Source organism: Myripristis murdjan, chromosome 5 (assembly GCF_902150065.1).
Source record: "Myripristis murdjan chromosome 5, fMyrMur1.1, whole genome shotgun sequence".
NCBI lineage: Eukaryota > Metazoa > Chordata > Actinopteri > Holocentriformes > Holocentridae > Myripristis > Myripristis murdjan.
Window position 1 is genome coordinate 12,725,587 of NC_043984.1, and position 20,777 is coordinate 12,746,363.

Genomic DNA, 20,777 nt, shown 5'->3' on the forward strand with positions numbered 1-20,777 from the left:
ATTCATATGTCATTTATCTTCATATTCATTTCACATTTTGATCATGACCTTTACTGGGAAGACAGTGGTTGATTGACCGTTCTTTCGCTTGGCGGTCAGGATATTTGTTACTGCTACAGAAGCCCACACTTGGTGGTTTTAATAGATTGAATACTGCAGGCTGCATGGTAAAAATGCATGAGATTTGAGATTTGCAGTTTGAACACCCTGAGCACATGCTGTAGACAAAACAGTTTCACAAAAAAACGATGAATTAAAATGTTTTAAGGTATGGAGCGAAAACATGGAAGCCACATTACTGAAATTATTATTGGGTGGAAAAAATGGATTCCAGATCTGATGGTTTAAAGCCTTTTTCGTTTTGAACACTAAACATTTGCACCATCCAAAGTACAGTTAATGGAAACAAATTGCTCAAATTAACCCCATATCCTGAATAATCTGGAGGCAAAGTAATTCAAATGCAAACGAACAAAATTACACCACTAAACTAGATTACACCACCGAATATAAGATTATTTTAATCCAGGTTATCAGTGATCTGTGGCAAATTCTATTTAGCAAGTAACCTCCCCAGCCCTGGGTATTTCTAACTAGTCATAGAACATATAGCAGAGCCTTTTAGGGGCCCTGCTTCAATTTAGCTGTGAAAAAAAAAAAAAAAAAAAAAAAAAAGCAGCATATAAAGCAGACTCAGACATTTCCAAATCAAATACTCTGTCTGGCTAAACTACCAAACCGTAGCAGAGGTTCATTTGTGCTGAGAACCGAGTGTCTATTAAATTGGTGCCTCACCTTGACACACTCTGTTGAGCAGAGTAATTAAGCAAACTCTGCAGTTCAAACAAGAGATGCTATCGTTATGAATATATCACTTGACATGGATAGATAAATAGCAGGGGTTAATTTCTAATTTTAGACTGTTTGGGGTGTCAATAAATGCAGGGTTTGAATGCCACGGGTGGATAGAAGAGGGTGCCGCTGCTCCTGTTGGTGTTGATGTTGTACTGAACGTGTGTGTGTCCGAGTGCGTCTGTATGTTTGTGTGTCTTCACTATAAACAATATCTCTGCTGTTGAAATGGATCCACTACATCTGGAGGTCAGGCCTTATATTCAATCTTGAGCACACTGAAAAAAAAATCCATTAGGGTTCATCTTTCCTGCATCAGCCATTCTATTGTGGTGCTGCAGTGAGATCTGTTTTCATCAGGCAGATTCAATACGTGAGCTGGGCAATGAAAAGAGAGCAATAGAGTTGGATGGAGAGAGGAGGGGGGTGAAGATGGAGAGAGAGAGACACACACACACAGAGAGAGAGGAGAAATAAGAGAGGGAGAGAGAGAAAGAGAGAGAGAGAGGTTATTGGCGGGAGGAAAGAAAGACGAAATTGCAGAGGAATTGGTAACTCTTATTCAAAATGAGCATATACCTTCAGTTTTGTCTATCTCTTGGATTTCATTATTAGATATTTTAGAGATAATTCTGTTTAGTGAAATAGGTTTATTCCGTCTCAACAAAAAAGGCTGAGAGCCAACTTGAAGCCAGTGTAAGGACGTTTGAAAGGAAGCCATTGCAGGTGCAACAAATAGATACATCAAATAAATAAGACAATTATATAACGGGAAAAAAAAGATTTATTGTGGAGTTGTATTATAGTGACAGCTGATTGCAGTCGTGTGTGTGTGTGTGGTGATGGCAGATATTGCTGATGTAAACTATAAGATTTAGCTAGAAGGTGAGATCCGTAGCTTGATTTTACAGTCGTGACAGTTAAAAACGGTGTTCCTGTGAAAGCTCACGAGGTTCACACAGGCTATAAAGCACACAATATCTGTGGTTCTTTTAAATGAATATTAAGGGCATTGATGAAAATATAATACCTGCTATCAACAGGGATGAGACAGACTGATTAAAGTTAACTTTCTCTTTCTTCAAGCAGGCAGCTACTTTTCAGGTTTTCCCCCCTCTGTTGACTCTCAAAAGCCCGAACACACATAATTGACTGTACTCTCCTAATTTCGTAGAGAGGCTATTTTCAATTCATAAGGGTCTTTTGCTAATGCTTATTGTGTTGTGGTCTGAAGCCCCTCCTGGCCAAACCTGATATCTTTCAGAGAGCCCTTTTCTCTGATGCTCTGATGCACTTGGCAGGCCCTCTCCCCTCTCTCTCTCACTCTCTCTCTGTTAATGCCCCCACTGTCATAGCATCTTCTACAAGTTCCAAAACACATTAGACATTTAATAGCCATGCTCAGGTTGCACTGATCTTATCAATAAAGCCCAGAAAGATACACATCTCTGCTACTGCTGGTGAAGAATTTCTGGAGTCAGTAGTGAGTAAAGTGGCTCTGCTGTGGTCTGTGTCTTTGTTTACTTGTGAATTTGCCTGAAGCGAAACTATTTCATTTCTGGCTAGACTGCCCTATTCTTGGGAACATCACACCTCTGCTGCGATGGCGAGATCGACAATGACTAAAATCTGTTAAAAAAAAAAAGGGAACATTCTGTTTTTAATGATGATATAATGCTCCTTAGTATCATATGACCTGCAGCTGGAATAATTAATGTTTGATTAAATATTTTATCCATGTTCTTCAATGGGGCATGTTATATTAGCCATCATCAAAGTGCCTCTAGTGTGATGTTTTGAATATGTAACAGGCTGATGAATGTATAATCAGCCAGGAGCTGTTATGCATAGCAGCTACGTATTAGTAGCCATAGCTGCATCGAACTTCCATGTATTTAAGTGGCATTATCATGTCTGTTACACTTACATTACAAGATGGGACCTGAAAAAGGGTCAGTTCATTCCTAACTGGGGGTTATGATGCCCTAAAATCTCTTGCCTGCATTCATATTCAAAATTGCGGTTTTAATTCCCACTCCTTTCTTTCACCACCGTATTTGAATGCAAGGATTTCCTGTCATACCTTCTATCTTTAGACTATTGTTATGATTAATTAGCAAGTATTAATCCTCCTCTGATTGTCATGCTAAGCAGTGTAGATGGCTGTTTGTTTGTTTGTTTGGGTTTGTTTCCCTTCCTTACCAGGCATTAAGCACTCCTGGCAGGTGCTCGCTCGCTGTAGTGTGTGTGTGAATGAAATATGAGCTGCAATGTCAACTGAACTTGTCACAGACAAGCTAGGATGAATTAATGATAAGGGACAAGAGGTGTGTTTTAATGCGTTCCCTCTGATGGAGGATCTCGGCAAACTTATGAAATTGCACACTGTACACCTGCAGCTTTCCCATAAACGCAGAGCAGCAAAAGGTGGATTAGAGACGAGCTGATGCATTTTGTGAAGAAAATATTGGTTTCTTAAGACTCAAGAATGAATTATATCACACCCTGAGAGTTATCATGTTACTTTTTGGAAGTATTGCAATGAGCTGTGTTTAGACTTTCAATGACCGATGCATCTTCAAGGGAAATAGTTCATCATGGACAGAAATTAGATTTTAACAATATCTAATTGGTATTCTCAGCTGTCACCGCCTGTCATTGTCTATCATCATAACGGCTGCCTTTATAGACTCTCTGCTCTTTGAGGCTTTGCATTATACCATACTTTTTTTGTCCGGATGCAATATGTGTTGACGATATGAAGAAAACCTATTTCTCCTTTGGAAGACCTTCATTTTCAGTCATTGGTTAAAAAGGATTAGAGTGTCTGGGGGAAATGATGGAATTTCTGTCCCTTTTTACCACAGTTCAACAAGCCCAGTGATAGAATGGAACTTCTATTAGTTATTCCAATGATGATTCGGGCGCAGATGCTTTGGAGTGATCAATGCCTCCAGCAGAACAAAAAAATCACTTGCTTGTTTGATGGCCTCTTGAAATCTGAAGGAAAAGAGAGGCATGTTCTTTAAACAGCTTTCTTTTTTCCCCACTTTTTTGTGATTATTTATTTTCAAATTGTCCCTTAGGCTAATGTTCCATTTTGGCATTTCACACCTCCCTCTCCCATAAATGAACCATCACAGTCATAAATCACTGGACAAACAGAGACTTGTGCAAACCCTGAAAGGTTCAGAGATTTATGTAACACATTCATGTTTTCCACTTCCTCATTTTAGTACTCCACTGGTAAAGCCTAGCTAATAAAAGGTCCTATTAATATTTCCTGTTGCTTAGCAACGGCAGGCAGCAAGTAATAGCATTCTGTGGAAAAATAGATGACCGATAAGGAAAAATTCAATTCTTTTCTCATCTCCTGGGAGAAAGTACCTTATTTCTCTGGCAATGTGATATGAAACTGTAGTTGTATATTAAGAAATATCTTAAAAGAAATAGAAGTTATTTTCCAATGTCATTATTTTTGGGTGAGTTTTCCTTGCTGGCTGGAACAGCAGCCCATCTTTTTTCTCTCTCTGATAAAGTCAATTAACCTAGAGGATTAAGCTAATCAGGGGATAAGGTGCTGACTTAATTTCTTTTCTTTCTTTTTTCTTTTTCTTTCTTTTTTTTTCTTTATTAATCAGAGACCCTTAAGAAGTGGTGTTGAATGACACATGAACAGAACTTTAAATGGGCCAATTCTATGAGACAAATTTCATTTCTTTCATATTGGAGTTTTAATTTACACTTGCATTAGGTACAAACATAGGCTGACTCCTCTGCTGCTGAGTGCTATGCAAAACCACCACTGTCCAATAAATCTGCGTCATCTTATCACCGTGATCGCAGGTAATAGAAGAGGATCTCTAAGTGACAATTTTCTATTTAGATAATCATCACAACGTATGCCGTTTCAAAAAACGGCCGAGGAAAAGATGTGTTATCACACGTGTTGTTGTCATCATCATCCTCCATGCTGTAGATGTGATCAACATTGGCATTCAAGCGAAGAACAGAAGCCAAAGAAACAAAGCAGATTCAGCTCCAGCAGATAGCCAGCGTTATGAAGGAGATACATAGATAAAGGATTTCATATTACACTTAGCCACAGGCCCCTGCTGCGATTTATCATGCCATGAAATCGTGTCCATATTGCACTGTGCCCTATCTCAACCATCCATCAGCTCATTCTGCTTTCACCACAAGGAATATTCTGCCCTGGTGGCGATGGAGAACATCCCATGTCATCTCAGGGAGAGACTTGGTCCCTGCTGCCGCACCAGCCACCACTTCAACACAACATTACCACTCTCTTGGCTAATGCAGTGGTAGTGTTATGCAAAAGTGATCAAGGATAATTAAAGTACTTTGTGTTACTCAGCTGATAGTATACTGTGTTAATAAAGACTATCCACAGAGGTAAGCCATAGGCAACCATCATGGACGCCATCAGTCTCTGGGAGGGATGGGACATTATGCTTATGGCACAATTTGATGCACAGTATGGGGTTCACAGTTTGACACAAGCACAACACACCCCACGTCGTGGGATGTAAAATACATTTTACATCCCAAGACGTTTATTTCAGATACACATGCTACGTGATACATGTGTAAATAAGACAGCTTTGCAGCTTCTGTAAGGTTTATTTTTTAACTTTGACTGAGCTAGGCTAATGACTCCTATAGACCTTAAGTCTTTATGCTAAGCTAACATGAAATGCTACTCAAAAAGGAACCACTGGACGTGCAGAGGCGAAAATGGTATCACACGTCTTGTCTCAGTCTGGGTAAGTCTGAAAAAAAGAGTATTTTGCCCAAAACATTGTAGTATTCCTTTAAATATTAAATATAAATATTTACCTCTGAGCCCCAAATCTTTCTTGCAGTTGCATCGACTTGCTGGAATGCAAACAATTTGAAATATTTTCATCATATATGGAGCAAATTTCATAATTATTCCAATGGAAAGCTTGTGATATGTAAGCCGTCTACAGCAAAATAAAACACAGTGCTATTTTTTTTTTGGCTCCCTAATAAGTATTGATTCATTTTTGTATCACAACATATTGGATTTTGACGTATTGTCCCATCGCTAATATGCAGAGTGCAAGTGGGAAACATTTGTGCACATATTAATAGATGATCTAGTTTTTGTGTGGACTTGAAAGGAAGGTAGTCCAATATACCAGCAAAGACACAAATTACAGTAGGTGTTTAAGGTAGTAGTCAAGTGGTTAAAATGGCTGCGCTGCATTACCTCAAGGCTGATATGTGATACTGTGAAGTGAGTGGTTATAAATGCTAGTCGATCATTTGCATGGTAATCCACTGTCTTGGGCATTTGGTGTTCACAGTGTTCACAGGAGCAAAAGGTGAGGATGGCTCCTGTCAGAAATGTGTGAGGTTCCTACATGCTTTAGCTTACACACATGCAAATCACCTTCTGGATAGGATAATTGTCGGCATGACCTCCACTTGTGTGTGTCGAAGTGTGCGCGTGTGCAGATGTATATGTCTTTGCATACATGCACGCGCGCTGCCAGGTGTGCCTTCCGCGTGTGCTCTCTTTCCTCGCTTTGTGTTCATTATTTCTGCATGTGCGTTCATTTTTATCGTGCGAGTGCGGGCACGCCCACACCCATGAACTGTGTTTGACACGGCAGCCAGCGGTCTCATTAGTGGGAGCAGAGGGAGCCTTGCCTTCTGCTGTCAAGAGTGTGTGTCCCTGCCGCTCCTCGCAACCGTCTCTTACATGTCATGTCAGACAAGGCTGTGATTCTCTGACGCTCTGCTTTGTGAGGTGAGCTCGGAGACACGCCCGGGCTGAGAGGGAGAGCGAGAGAGGTAGAGTGGCACAGAGAGGGAGAGAGAGAGAGAGGAAGGATAAGGAATGAGAGAGAAAGGCAAGAAATAGAAAGGAAAAGATGGGGAAAAAAATAAAGGCAAAGGAGGCTCTAACATTAGTGGTAATGAGGAACATGGTGGGATGGTGCCGGGGGGACATCACGACATTACTATCTGCAGATCAACCACTGCCTTGGTGCTGCCACAGCTTCACTCTGAAAAGCATTCAGGGTGGCCTGTTCATGTCAATAGTCAATCACAACTAGGAATATCAGCCTGTTTGGCAAAAGCCTCCATCTGCACTTTTAGCATAAACCTGAGTTACCTTTGTTGTGACTTCAGTTGTGTTTATTTTGTGTGTGTTTATTTTAGAGTTTATCTGTGAGGCAATGCTGAAAGGTCCATCCCAGATCTTTATGAAAATATCAAATGTGTTGGCATGGACTCCATTCTGGCTTTGGAGAGATGTAGAGGCTAAGTCCATTTTAACAGTGCGCCGTATAAGACTGTACTGGAATAAATAGCTTTCTCTCTCTCTCTCTCTCTCTCTCTCTCTCTCTCGCTCTCTCTCTCTCTCTCTTTTTTAAAGTTTGTGGTAAAACTCTAACCCCGACTGTAATTATTTCCTTATGCTACTCATTTGTGAGATTCTTGCTGTTTGGCTGCCAGATTAATTACTTGATCACAGTTCAGCGCAGAAGGTGCAAGAGCAACTATTTAGTATTTTTCCATTTGACTAGCGTTTAATTGGAATGATCAAAAGTAAGTGATCTCAGAGTGTCTTGTTTTGGCAACATGAAGTGATTGCCAGCCTAATAAATAAGACGAGGTGTTTAAAGAGTGTTTCTGGATACAGTTGACTGGGTTTATACCTGGATTATAGCACCTTATTACTGTTGTATCAAAGCGTCCTTACCTTATTAAATATTTTTAATAAAGTTAGCTTTTCAAATGCGTCCAGTAGACTCTTAACAATCCTTAAAAAATGCAACTAATAAAGAGAGTGTCTTTTTTTTTTCTTGAACATCCCAGAATCAACTGCCCGTCATATCTCCTTACTTAGCATCCCTCTGATGGCACGAGACCACAGAAGCAGCATTTTGCCTTTGCTTTGAGACTTAAGTAGCACATGATTCATAAATCCACTATCTTATTAGTACTCCTCAGCTTGTGTAAATGACCCTCCCGGGTATATATAAGCTTGATAAGCCAAAGAGATGGATGAAGGGAGAGAGAAGAGAGAGAGAGAGAGAGAGCGCGAAGACGGGAGGGAGGGGTGGAGGCTCTAAGGCTCTTTGAGGAAGAGAGCTGTTAGCGTTTTGCCCTTAGGGTGAATGAGAAGTAGCTTTGAGGGCCACGAGGCCCATGCTTGGCTCCCTACCTAAAGGCGTGTTTACCGCCGCGTTGCGCAGCACACGGTGCTTTTGAAGGATCAGTCTTGAACGCGCCTCTAATTAAAGCTGTCATGGCTGGGTGCCTGCAGGGATAATGTTCTATTATTATAGTCATTTGTTTCAATTAAACGCTGGGTGATTTTACAATAGCAGCCGTGAACCTGTGTGAGTGAGCCATCACTCTAAACAAGATCGCTCCAGTCAAGCAGGGAGTGAGGGGAGAAGAGGCTGTGGCTCAAGACTCACAGGACCATTGATCTCTATATATTCCAACGGGGCAGGATGGGATAGGGAAAGGGCTTGTGCTCCATACTGTAGGTCTGACAATTTTTGCCTTAACAGAGCGAATAAAGTAGGCACAGTGCAGAGCCAAATGCAAAGGGAAAACTATAGAGCAGAGCTGGGATCAGTGTGCTTTCATTAGTCGATTCACAAGGTGATTTTTCTTCAAAATTCAAAAAAAAAAAAAAAAAAAAAAACATTTGTCATGGTGTGGTGATCATTGAAACTTGCTGAATCAGTAGCAAATCAGTTTACATTTACATTTTGAAATAATTCAATTGAAAGTCTACTGACCTCAGCCATGCTGTACAAAGTCTCTCCCTACCAGTTGGCATGGCAGTGTGCTACAGATTTGTAGTAGATGGTACAGACCGGGTAGAACCTGGTAGATTCTTTGGCATCGAGAGGCCAATAACGACACCGGAGCGATAAGACCTTGCAGAGCAATCAAGCCGCTAATTTAAATTATGAGACAGATGCCAGTCTGGTATAATCAGCATAAGGACAGAGCAAGGTTAGCTGTGTTTTACTCTTCTCTAGTGTGAATCTCTCCTCTTTCTCCTTGTAGTTCTATAGAGCTCTCACCCCCTCTTCTCTCATCTCTGTGCTGGTGGTCAAATCCCCTTAGCTAAATCAAATGGTGCAGGCAATTGGAGCGGCCGTGAAACCATTTCAAAGGTAAGGTCAGCAGGAGCAGGGGAACAATGGCTTTGTGATATTCCATCTCGCACACAATGTGCTACACATAATTGGAAAGCCTTTGTTATTTGACTCCCATTTGACTATGATGTACAAGATGTGAATACAAACACGACAGGCGTAACGATGGCAGAGGAACACGTTCACACTGAGTTTCCTGGCTTTACATCACAGTTTAGGTCTGCTGGCTGCTCATCACCAAAAAGCATATCCCAACTGTCCCCTAGCTAACTTTGGAGATGGATTTTGGTACTTTGGTCATGTGGTCTTTATCGCTTTTTTCTGTCTCCCTACTTTTTTTGTGTTATGTCTCTCTGTCTCGCTGTCTCCCCCCTTTCTCTCTCTCTCTCTCTCTCTCTCTCTCCCTCTCTCTCTCTTCCTGTCCCTCCCTTCTCCGTTCCTCTCACTTTTTCTCCCCTGTTTATGAGGGACTTTTATCTCCTGGGGCTTCAAACAAACAGCAAAATTTTTTGGAAGTTAAGCTTGGCTATGACAATACCCAAGGGTGTCAGAATCCAACTTCCAAAAAAAAAAAAACTCTACAAAAACTTTTTTGGCCACTGCTTTGTTCTACTTCTGGTTATAGTGTTGCAGCATTGCAGTGGAACCACAAAATATAACTTTTTCTTATTGAACTGTTAAAGCGACTGCAAAAATATTGGCAGTATAATAATGTGCATGTAAAATCACAATATGATGTGCGGGCACGCACTGTAATTGAAAATTACTGGGGAGCAGTTTGCCAAATAACATGAAAAGCTAAGAGGGTTTATTTGTTGCATATGCCTTGTTGCCGTGTGGCTGACACAATGGATATTCTAGCAGTTTATTAGAGTACTGTTAAAAGTTTAGATATGCAGCAGTGAAGCAAATGAGGTTGATAATGTCTGTGTTATGAGGGAAGTCAAATTTTGCACTGATAAATGATTATCAGCCATTTGAAATTTGCATTTTAAATCAGAGTGAGGATGAGCAAAGTCGAGTAATGCATGATGTTACCACTGAAATGTGGGATGATGCTCTGCTGTGCTGTCTTTCAAACCTGCAACCATCTATCAATCTATCCTCATATCCATGAAATAACATGATTTTCATGATGCAGGCATGCTGCTGTGTGTCCAGTACCTAAATGAAAAAGCAGTATTTGATATATATGGTAGAGCTTAGGCACATAGCAGTGACCAACTAAATCCTGTTACTCACAGTGCACATCCCCCTCTCTCGGCTAGCCATTTGGATGATACCATTAGGAATTAGCATACAGTACCTATGGCAACCAGCAACCTTTGTCAGATTCTTTCATAATATTTGTACAGCCGTCACCCAGTCGCTTTATTTAGCTCCGGCCTGATGGCACTACCTGATAACTTCTTGCTCTTTCTGTCTCACCCAGGTGAAAGCACCAACTAAAAGCACTCAGAGACATTTAAAAAGCACACTGGAATTACTATTAAGCAGGCAACTGCCACCATGGAAGTGGGTTGAATGATGACATTAAAACTGGTACTGTAGATATTATATTGAGATGGTTGCTGCTGTTGGTAACCGTAATAAGAAATGCATATTTCAGTAGATTAAGTATCTGTTTCTTTGCTGCCATGAAGAGAGTGCTTTCATTTATTTATGCCCTTTAATTTACATACTGCAACTTCTCCATCAACTTTATCAAATATACTGTACATTAGTGCGCAATGGGTTGTATGTTTGTTTATTTTCTGATGACTGGCTCTGCTTTATTAGTTGAGACAGAACACGCAGCTCAAATGAAAACGAAATACGAGTTAAAGCTATGAAATATGAGACTGAATATAAATATGACAGAAGAAATGTGTACTCGTTTCACACAAATTTGCAATGCTATGAGTTATTTGTTTTGGTGCTTTTTTTCTTTCTTTTTTTTTTTTTTGTTGAAAGAGACAGCAGTAGTCATCAGGGTGTGCTCTCCATCCAGCCACCTCCACCCTGGTTTGCCTCAAACAGTAATAATAAGGTGATTAATTATGTCTTATGAGGTCACATATTGCAATATATTACAATAATATGTTTTCCAATTCATGAGTGACAGTGTAGGCTTCAACTTGGATGTTTGTTTTTTATAAATATCCCTGTCCTTCTTATCCTTAAGCCATCCCTGTGTTGTTCTGATTGCGCTCTTATGAGGCCATTGACACAGTAGCCACAGTAGCATGGCGCCCATCCCCTGTGCACTCTTCAGCTCTGCATGCCTCCTTCTTGTTTATATGAAACATGGTGTGGCTCAGATTAAAGGGTGACAATTTCGCCGGGAGGCTGTTGCTATGGAAATATGTCTGCTATAGCTATGATAGGCCATTCATGTTTGATTAATTGGTTTTTAAATGCTTCTTGGTTTGTGAGGGCCCTTAAAGAGCAGATCCACAGAAAATGGAAAATTAATGTATTTCTATGTCCTCTTCTTTTTTTCCTCCCTTTCTTCTTCTTTTTTTTTGCGGAAGCTATTTCCTCGTGTTTTAAGAACTGTAGTGATGTTGTTTTGAATTATGATTGGAAGTTGGAGGTTGTACTGGTTGGGGGAGGTTAGAGCACGGTTATTTGAAATGCAAAAGGAATGCCTTTGTTCATGGCTGCCTTTTGTTAGCAGCTGCTGAGGCAAACACAGAATCTAATGTCCTGTGAATATTATGAGTTTTCAAAGCAGGCCAGAGCCTCTTACAACATTACTTTGCAGTGCATTTTTTATTTCAGCAACCTACTGGGACCAATTATGATTAGAGAAGCAAGCCTTCATCTCTGAACCTCTACTCGTGTGTTTATCAAGACCTTATATGCTAGGGCCCTTTCAATTTGATCTTTTTAGCACTGCGCTAATGTGTAATGTATTATTTAACTCATGAATGTTTAAAAGAGCTAATAAATGCTAGTTCATCACTTTCTGATCTGTAAATTGCCAAACATTCCCATTTATGCCCGCATTAAAAGCATCCTTTGGTTCGTGTTCATGTTCTGTCCCAATGCATCTTGAAGAAAAGCTTTGATGTAGTTATTATTGAAGTTTTTTTTTTTTTTTTTTTAAGACCTTTAAGAACAAAACTTTGTGAAAGGTTGTGAAGTCTGGCTCTATAATCAGTCTTGAAGTGAGTTCTTCGTTATGGGGGTCATTCTCCAACAGTGAGGGCTGTATTGTTTCTATTTATGTCGCCAAGTATTAGAAAGGATGTGGTTTAAAGGGCCAGTAAGTAACATTTTCTGCCTCATAGCCCACATAATATATCTGAAGGGGGGGGTGACATTGTTGTCAATCAATACCAATGACTCAACGAGTTGTTCCCTAATGGCCCTTTTCTACTGCATGGTACTGGTTTGACTTAACTCTACACGTTTTTTTTTTTTTTTTTTTTTTTTGGTTTTCCATTAGACAAAACTTGTGGATGGTAGCTGGTACCTCATACTTGGTTATACCTAAGAGACCTGTGAAACTTGTATCGTAGTTGATAATCTATCCATGTTATTTCCACTAACATTGCTCATGTAAAGCACCCATTTCAAATTGTTCTTGTTAATTTTGCGAAAATAAATACTCATGTGGGGCCCTGATTGAGAAGGGAGGCAAAACTAGTAAACACACCCTCAAGCACCCAGCGGGACATCACCATAAGGAGGTAGTAGTTGCAGTGGAAAACAAAATCCAGAAAAGTAAAGCAAGTAGAGTCAAGTAGAGGGCAGTTTTTCTGGCATCTTTCAGAGGTCACTTTGTGGTCTGCGCTCTATTCAGCAGCTAAAGGCCTATTGATGTGGTTGCATTTCCTGTTGGTTGTTAATAAAAATTCATAGAATCATGCACCTTCGAACTAAATAGAGTGATTCTGTGATTTTTAGTTAATTAGTTACATGCCTTTGCGTTTCATACCACTAAATGGTGTCGGTCCAGAGGGAGGCAGCATGCGTTGGTGTCTCATATTGTGTTTGAAGTGAACTGCTTGTGACAGTGTTTTAGTTCGTTTGGATTGTGCATTCCAGTTGCATGATAGAGCAAGTCATTGCTGGCGAGATTGTATAAACAATAAGGGAGATTATATTTCTCTCAATTTTCAAATAGAGAGATGTTCAGTTTGATTCACCTCTTAATTGTATTGTTCAAGGGAATTCTTATCACATGATATTCACAATTTGCCCAAAAGCAAATCAGTGCCAGGATTGAAGCAGAAGTAGCAAACAGTCAGTCAAACAAACTCAGCTGCATATCTGCAAGTTAGCAAAGAAGATGCATAGTGTGTGTTGAAGCCCTGAGGAAAGACAGTGGAGAACGGCCAAGACAAGTTTCTTCCCACAAGTCTTAGTTAAACAGCAAGGCCTGTAAAAAAGGTTTGTAGTCTGTGTAATTTCCTTCTACAGACTCACTTCCCTTGTGAAAACACATCCGTTTTTTTTGGTCAGTTTTTTTTTTTCTTTAGGTTTTGCCAACATGCAGTCCTTTTCTCAAATTTGAAAAACATTATTTCCAGTTCTAAGCACTGGACAGTCATTTGCACTCATACATATATTTGGCTAATTGGCTATTTTTGATGACCCTGAGTAAGGTTAAGATAGTAAAGCTGGTGTTCTTCTCTCACCCCAGATGCAGGAGATGACTTTGCACCACCACCAGCAACAACACCATCACCAACACCCAGACGGCGCTCATTATGACCCCGCCCGTAACAACCCCCTGATAAACAGCTCACCTACGATACTGCCCAACCCCATGAGCGCACTGTCCCAGCTAAACCCTCAGGTCAGCCGGAGTGCACTTCCCCATGGTTCCCCCTCACCTCCCGGAAGTAAATCGGCCACACCCTCCCCCTCAAGCTCCAATCAGGAAGAGGAGACTGATCCTCATTCAAAGGTACTGGTGTGGCCAATGCTTCTTTGGCTTGCAGTAGTGGAGGAGCAGGCGAGGGCTTTGGCAATGCTTCTTTGACTTGGTTCGCATGCTAACTGCAGCGCTGAGATAAACAGGAATGCAGGGCCAGGCATAGAGTAGGTGTTGCTGTGCCTATGCTTCTTATATTTGGTTCCCTAGAAAACTCAAGCCTCCCTGGGGATGCTTGCAGTGTTGCTGAAGGTGAGGAGAATTGAAGTCATGATTATTTTCTTGCTTATTATATGATGCGTTGTGGTGCCACACTCTGAAAAGAACATTTTATTTTGTTTTTGTTTTTTTGGAGCAAATAATGATTGAAATCTAGCCTTATTTTTAATGATAGAAATAGCACAGCACAGTGAGTACTGATTTATATGTATTTGATGAGGAAACACCACTTCAACAGAAACTACTATATTCAGAATGGTTATCAAATTCCAAATATCCTCTGGTCCTTTTACAGAAGATTATTTGGTATCAGAAGATTCTCAGCTCCAATGGGACAATGTAGAATCGCTGAAAGTTCATTACCACCATGATGTTTGTAAATGTGTTTTTCCAGGATGCTAATCGTCATTAAGAGACGCTCATTCAACTCGAGCCATCTTTTTCCTCAAGCAATTCTAGAATAATGTCAATTAGTGAACAGATGTCCATTTAATTACAAATGTGAGGGATGTGTTATAAAATGATCATAAACAAAATAAACAGCGCAGGGGTGATTCATATTTTAATGGACTAATCATTGTTTTATGCAACATAGGCACCAGGAATAGAATAGAATAGCATAGAATAGCTTTTAACAAATATTAAAACAAAACAAACAAACAAACAAAACAAAACAAAACATAATGGTCTACTAATAGGTGTTGGTGATCCTCTCTAGCTTGGGGGTGCATGTCTCACATCCATCTGGTTTCAAAACTACCACTCATTCATGTAAATCATCCATTCATTTGAATGAGGAGGGAAGCATAGTTGTCAGCATTAGTTAGTTTGTGTAATTTGTAAAACAGCATATATAATCAAATATCTCAGTGGATTTTCTTCATTTCTACCAAAGGCATGAGAAGTGTCAACACGAGTGTGTAATTGACTCTGCTGTGTCCTCAGTGTTTCAAATTAATCTGTGTATGTAAATGCTGGCAGTGATATAGCGAGAACAGGATCCTTCTGTTTAGAAAAAAACAAAACAAAACAATATTTTCCTGCCTATACATTCCTGCTGTGCTTTTGACTGTCTATGTATGAATAAAAGACGATTACGATTACCATCTCTCCTATCAGTGAATAATTCCATTTGCCTCTCTCCAATTCATTCTCCAACCACATCAAAGCCAGTACAGATAGAGTATGTGATTTTGAATTCTTTTCACCCCATAGCATGAAAGTCAGAATTTATTACTTGCTGAACAATTGAAAAATAAAGATTTGAAATGGTTTGATAAATTCGACTAACAAATGTGTTTTTGATAAATCTGTAGAGGGAGGATGGGGGGAAAAAAAACAGACAGCATAACTATGTCAACCTGTGCCTGTGTAAAAATGTTCCTGTCATTGAACATTGCTGCAATATTCTAATGCTGACTACACAGGTATTGAACCGAGAGATTGAATTATGGATTTAATGAAGTTTACATGCTTCACCTGGACGAAATGCTATAAGCATTCATCAAAGAAGCAATTATTCACACCAAGGGCAGGTTATTCTCCATGTGTTGTGGAAATGGTGGGCCTTTTTTTTTCTCTGCAGTATCAATAAGGTGCTATGTTTTTCTGTATTTTTGGTCTTTCAGATCACAGGCGAGAAGCGGCCGTCTTCGGAGATGATGAAGCCCAAGCCCAAACCCCAAAAAAGAAGAAGAAGAAGGACCCCAACGAGCCCACGAAGCCCGTGTCAGCCTACGCCCTGTTCTCAGAGACACCCAGGCGGCCATTAAGGGACAGAATCCAACGCCACCTTCGGAGACGTATCCAAGATCGTGGCCTCCATGTGGGATGGACTGGGAGAGGAGCAGAAACAGGTAGAGAGATCATGTATTATAAAATGTACACATGTAGAAAGTAGAGTTGGCTGTCAACTTACTGCCTAGTTAAGTTAATACTCACATACTGACACACGTAAAGCATTTTTCAGCACTAAATAGCTATTTTGCTCATCTGCATCTGTGGTTCCATCAGTTGTTCCCAAATTCAGACTTGGCCTATTTATAACATGAGTATTTACTAAATTGAGATTTACGCATCAGTCGATTAAAATGAGTTGCATGAAACAAATTAGTTTTTTTTATGTATCTCTTAATTATGAGTAAATATTTATTTATCAGCTACTAGATGTAACAGTTGCACAGGTAGCTCAACAAGATAGGTTACTTAGCCGACTTGGTTACCTAACCCCAGTGACCGGACATACAGACGTATAGGCTAAATTAACAGTAATGAACGTTAATTGGCATAATTGGATTTCTAAATTCCATGTACTCTTAGAAGTCATACTAAATCAATCACACTAACTGTAATCAAAACAAAGCAATGCATACTTTCAAGAAAGAGGCCAGTTTTTTCCACTGTTGTAGAATGGAAGTGTAATTTTGGAAGCTCTATTATAGCTTGTGATACTAGAGTGAGTCCTACAGTGACTGTTTGCATTTTGATTGGATGCAGTTTCCCAGTAACAAATTTCTACATTACTGAGGCTTTAGTGTCTAGGATATTCCTTAAATTTATGTGGTGCTACCAGATTTAGTGAATTGCTAGTTTGAAACTAATTAGTCATCACTAAGAACATAGTAAGAATTCTACACACTAACTTAGTAGTGGATTTGTGAATTACTGGTGCAGCACGGTCCTGGATCATGGAGTCAGGTTGCATAGGGTGGATAATACAAACTGGCAGCATTGCCATGCATGGTTACAGATGGTCTCCATAGGTTACCACTGAAATTCACCAGGTGGGATGAATGGGGTCTGGGCTTAGCACTGCTAGCACGTTAGCATCCTAGTCAACCCGAAGAGATATGCTGGTGACACACGCTGTGGGCTGCTGCTACTGTCAAGCCACAATATTTATTTCATCATAAGCAAGGTAAGTTATTGCCTAATTTCACTGCAAAAAGTCCACCAGCTGCTACACCTTTAACGCAGCGTGGACGTCATTTCAAATGCTTCTCACCACCAGAGGGGGGGATGGGAATATGAAGAAATCCCTGCTTTCAGCTTGAACCATGTGAAATCAGAACTGCCTCATATATAAATAAATGCACAAACAAGCTGTAGAAATATATATCATGACTATGGCCTGACCTGCAGCACCAGTCACAGCAGTGTGGAAGATCTCTGTCAAGCACATTCTTATTTCATTTTTTTGCATTCCAGACCAAGCAAAGTCAAAAGATTTCTGTGTGTTTATGGTAACAAATGATGGTGTGAAATGAATGGAAAACGAGACAGTCTGATGATGGTGGGCAGACTCATATTTTTGGAATATCCAGTTGGGGCGCAGCCTATTGGGTGTCAAATAAAAGCACCTGTCTTCATGACAAAGTGCAGCCCATTCTCCTCAGCCTCAGCCACCGTCGACTAGACCCTATCTAGCATGGGTGTGTTTTTCTCTCCCACCAAACCTACTTTATACGCTGGACTTTGGAGGCCGTCTGTCCCTTTTATTTGCAGTTAATTTTTGCCGCCTTCACCAGGGCTCTTCACCATGAATCTTCATTTCGCCGCTGACACCCTTGAATGTGAATTCCTCATTTCCTGTCCTTTTATTTATATCTGTTGCCTGGTGATTTGATCATGCTGGGAATACAAGATTAGCAATTGCCTTGTCCTTGGTTTTGCCTCAAGGACATCTGCTCCTGAATGTTATTGTTTGTGCTTCTTAACCCCTTGTGTCCTGGCTTCTTTTTCACCTTAGGTTGTTACAGTGTAGCTGCAATGGGCTGTAGCTGGTGTTATTGTTGATGTCACTCCTCTCTCTCTCTCTCTCTCTCTCTCTCTCTCCCTCTCTCTCTCTCTCTCTCTCCTAAATGCACAGTTTGTCCTTCACAGCATTACCTGGGAACAGAGACTGCTAGCAAAAGGGCAATTCTACCCATTTTAAAATCCTCCATTTAATGTGTCACTCCACAGCTAATTTTTTGATTCCATTGTGCATTCATGTGTTAATCAAACGCGTCATCTCACAGGGCACATAATTAACTTGAGGGTAATGATGTCATTACGGAATGAAAAATAGTAACACTGTCTGGGCAATAACACTGTAATTACTCTAATTATACTCAGTGACTAACACTGTTACTGATTCTAACACAGCAAATGATACACTTGATTGCCATGTATTTACATGGAATAACTATTCTACTTTTCTTTTTTTAACGCTCATTGAAGTTCAGATTTCTGTCTTTGGCTTCCACAGTGACAGTCATTATCTGTGTTCACAACAATGTAACAACAAATTGTATTGTGTGTTCATAGCAGCTGCCGACCGGGAATGTGAAATACTGCATGTCTGATCGAGGACTTTCCGTTGCAAAAGCGTCATACCTGAGACATTTTCAATACACAGATAGCCAATCTCTGTCTCTCCCTGCTCTTGAGCCGTTGATGAATGCCGTTTCTTCCATCGCCGGCTGTCAAGTCGACTCTATAGGACTGATGAGGTGTGCTCCATAATGTCACAGTCAGACCCTCTGGAGCCATGCAGGAGCACCAGAATGTAAACACAACCCTTCCCCTGCACACAGCTTTGTTTTAACTAGAACGTGGCCTCTGTTTCCAATTACCCATAGTACCTCAGAAACACACCGTCAAGCAGAATTCACATGAAAGTATTGAAGGCAGCGTGTTTTATTACTGTATTTTATCGCTGAAACGATCACAAGTTCCCAGTGTTGTGGTTTGTGCTCTTTTTGAGATTCTTTTGTGAGCTTCAGTTTGCTATTTTTTTCCCACTTTGGTTGTGTTGCTGTATATTCTCTTGTGCCGTCCTTGAGTTTGTAAGAACAAAGCCTTTTTTTTATTCATGTTTATGTTCATATTTTCTTTTTTTTTTTTTTTTATTAAGATGTTTTTGGGGCCTGCACACTATACAGTATTTTTTTTTTTTTTTAATTCCCAAAGGCCTTTGCTTTGTGGTGCAAGATCAATGCGTTATTTGGGCTATGTTATTCCTCAAGGTGACTACATGTTAAAGCCGCCCCAGAAACACAAAAGAACATTTTTCCTTGTTTTTGTTATTTAAGATTAAGATCAATTCTCAGTTTTGCAGCTGTGGGGAGCAACAGTGATAATGGAGGTGGGTGGGAGGGAGGCGAGGCCTTAGCTTTATTAATTGAGTCTGCTGTGCGGAGTTGTCTTTCGGTGAAAGGTCAGACATAGAGAGAGAGAGAGAGAGAGAGAGAGAAACTTGTCGCGTTGTTAAATGACAAGCTTTCGCAGCAGTCCTCGTGTCTAATTTCTCCAGTCGGTCTATCCATCTGTTTCTCAGTCTGTTTGTCTGCCTCTTCATCTATGACTCCTTCTCACAGACTCATCTCTCTTCTCTGCTTTTTTCCTCTCAATTTGTATTGGTCCTGTTGACATCACCTCCTCTCCCCTGACCAATCAAGCTCTCCTCTCATCTACTCTCCTCTCCTCTCGTCTCCTCTCTCACTTTTTGAATTATTCCCGGCTCCCTCTTATCTCCTCTGCTGCCTTCCTTTCCTCCCCTCCCCTCGCCCCTCCCTCCTCCCTCCTCCTTCTTCTCTCCCTTTTTTTCCACTCTCCTCCTCTCACCGGTCGGCCGGTCGGGTCGGTCGGAGGGGTAATCGCTCCCTTCAGTGTCAGCGGGGTGCGGAGTTATTGTCTCCTGTAATTAACTGGTTATCAAACAAGAACATTTCATTAAGGTACAATTAGGGGCTAATTCAGGCGGGACACCTCTGTGTCAGGATTACGATGGAGGCATATGCTCTCCCCTCGCAGCTTTGTTATTTTTAATTCATACCGACCTGCAGCCTCTGACGGCTTCAATTGCTAATGAATCCACTCACTTTGGAATAATTAGACATCCTTAGGCATGGTAATTTATTTAAAAGTATCCGTCGTTGCGCGAATCATTAGCTGTGTTAAATTAATTTGAAATTAAAGCTGCTGGGAGTACTTTGGGGTTCATTTAAAGAGGCAGCCATGGCTCTATCAATATTTAAGGGGTGAGGGGTCAGGTCGCAACGTCCTTTTTTTTTTTTTTTTTTTTTTTTTTAAACAGGAACAGTGTGTTGTTATCTATCCATTTCTTAAGGGATTATCAGTTTTTTATTATGAAAATGTATGGGCTATTGTCTTGCCTTGTGTGTGTTTGGACTTCCTCGTTTAATTCTTTCGGGGTCCAGAAATATCAGAATGGATATTGTGGAAGGGAATAATAAAATATTGTAAATGGAGATGATTGAGAAGATAAACATTAGCTGTTTGGGCAAGAGATGTATCCATCCTCATTCCGGTTTGTTTGTTTGTTTGCCTTTGTGTGTCTGTGCGTGCGTGCATGTGTGTGTGTATATGTGAGCGTGCATGTGTGTTTATACTTACCTCCGTGTTTATTTACTGTACGTGTTCACTTAGTGGCTGCCAGCCTATGTGTATTTGGCAACACACAAATGCTAATGGTTTATTCTACCCCACCCTCTTTGAAAGAAATGACCCTGTCCATGCAGCCACAGACAGTCTCTCATAGCGGATCAGATAATTATCCACCGCGTTAACAGGAACAGCCTCCTTCATATTAAAACACTCAAGAGAGGATCTGGAGATCTGAGTCTTCCTTATCGATTTAGGGTGGACTTTTTGCT

General features: G+C 40.5%; 1 protein-coding gene across 1 annotated transcript in view; it reads left to right on the forward strand.

The window, feature by feature from the left end:
• Positions 1–20,777, forward strand: part of LOC115359914 (TOX high mobility group box family member 2) — a 98,340-nt gene that overhangs the window by 71,390 nt on the left and 6,173 nt on the right. Inside the window, 5 exon segments of the mRNA XM_074933715.1 lie at positions 13,666–13,932; positions 15,747–15,798; positions 15,801–15,863; positions 15,866–15,901; positions 15,904–15,974. Coding sequence (XP_074789816.1) covers positions 13,666–13,932; positions 15,747–15,798; positions 15,801–15,863; positions 15,866–15,901; positions 15,904–15,974 — 489 coding nt within the window.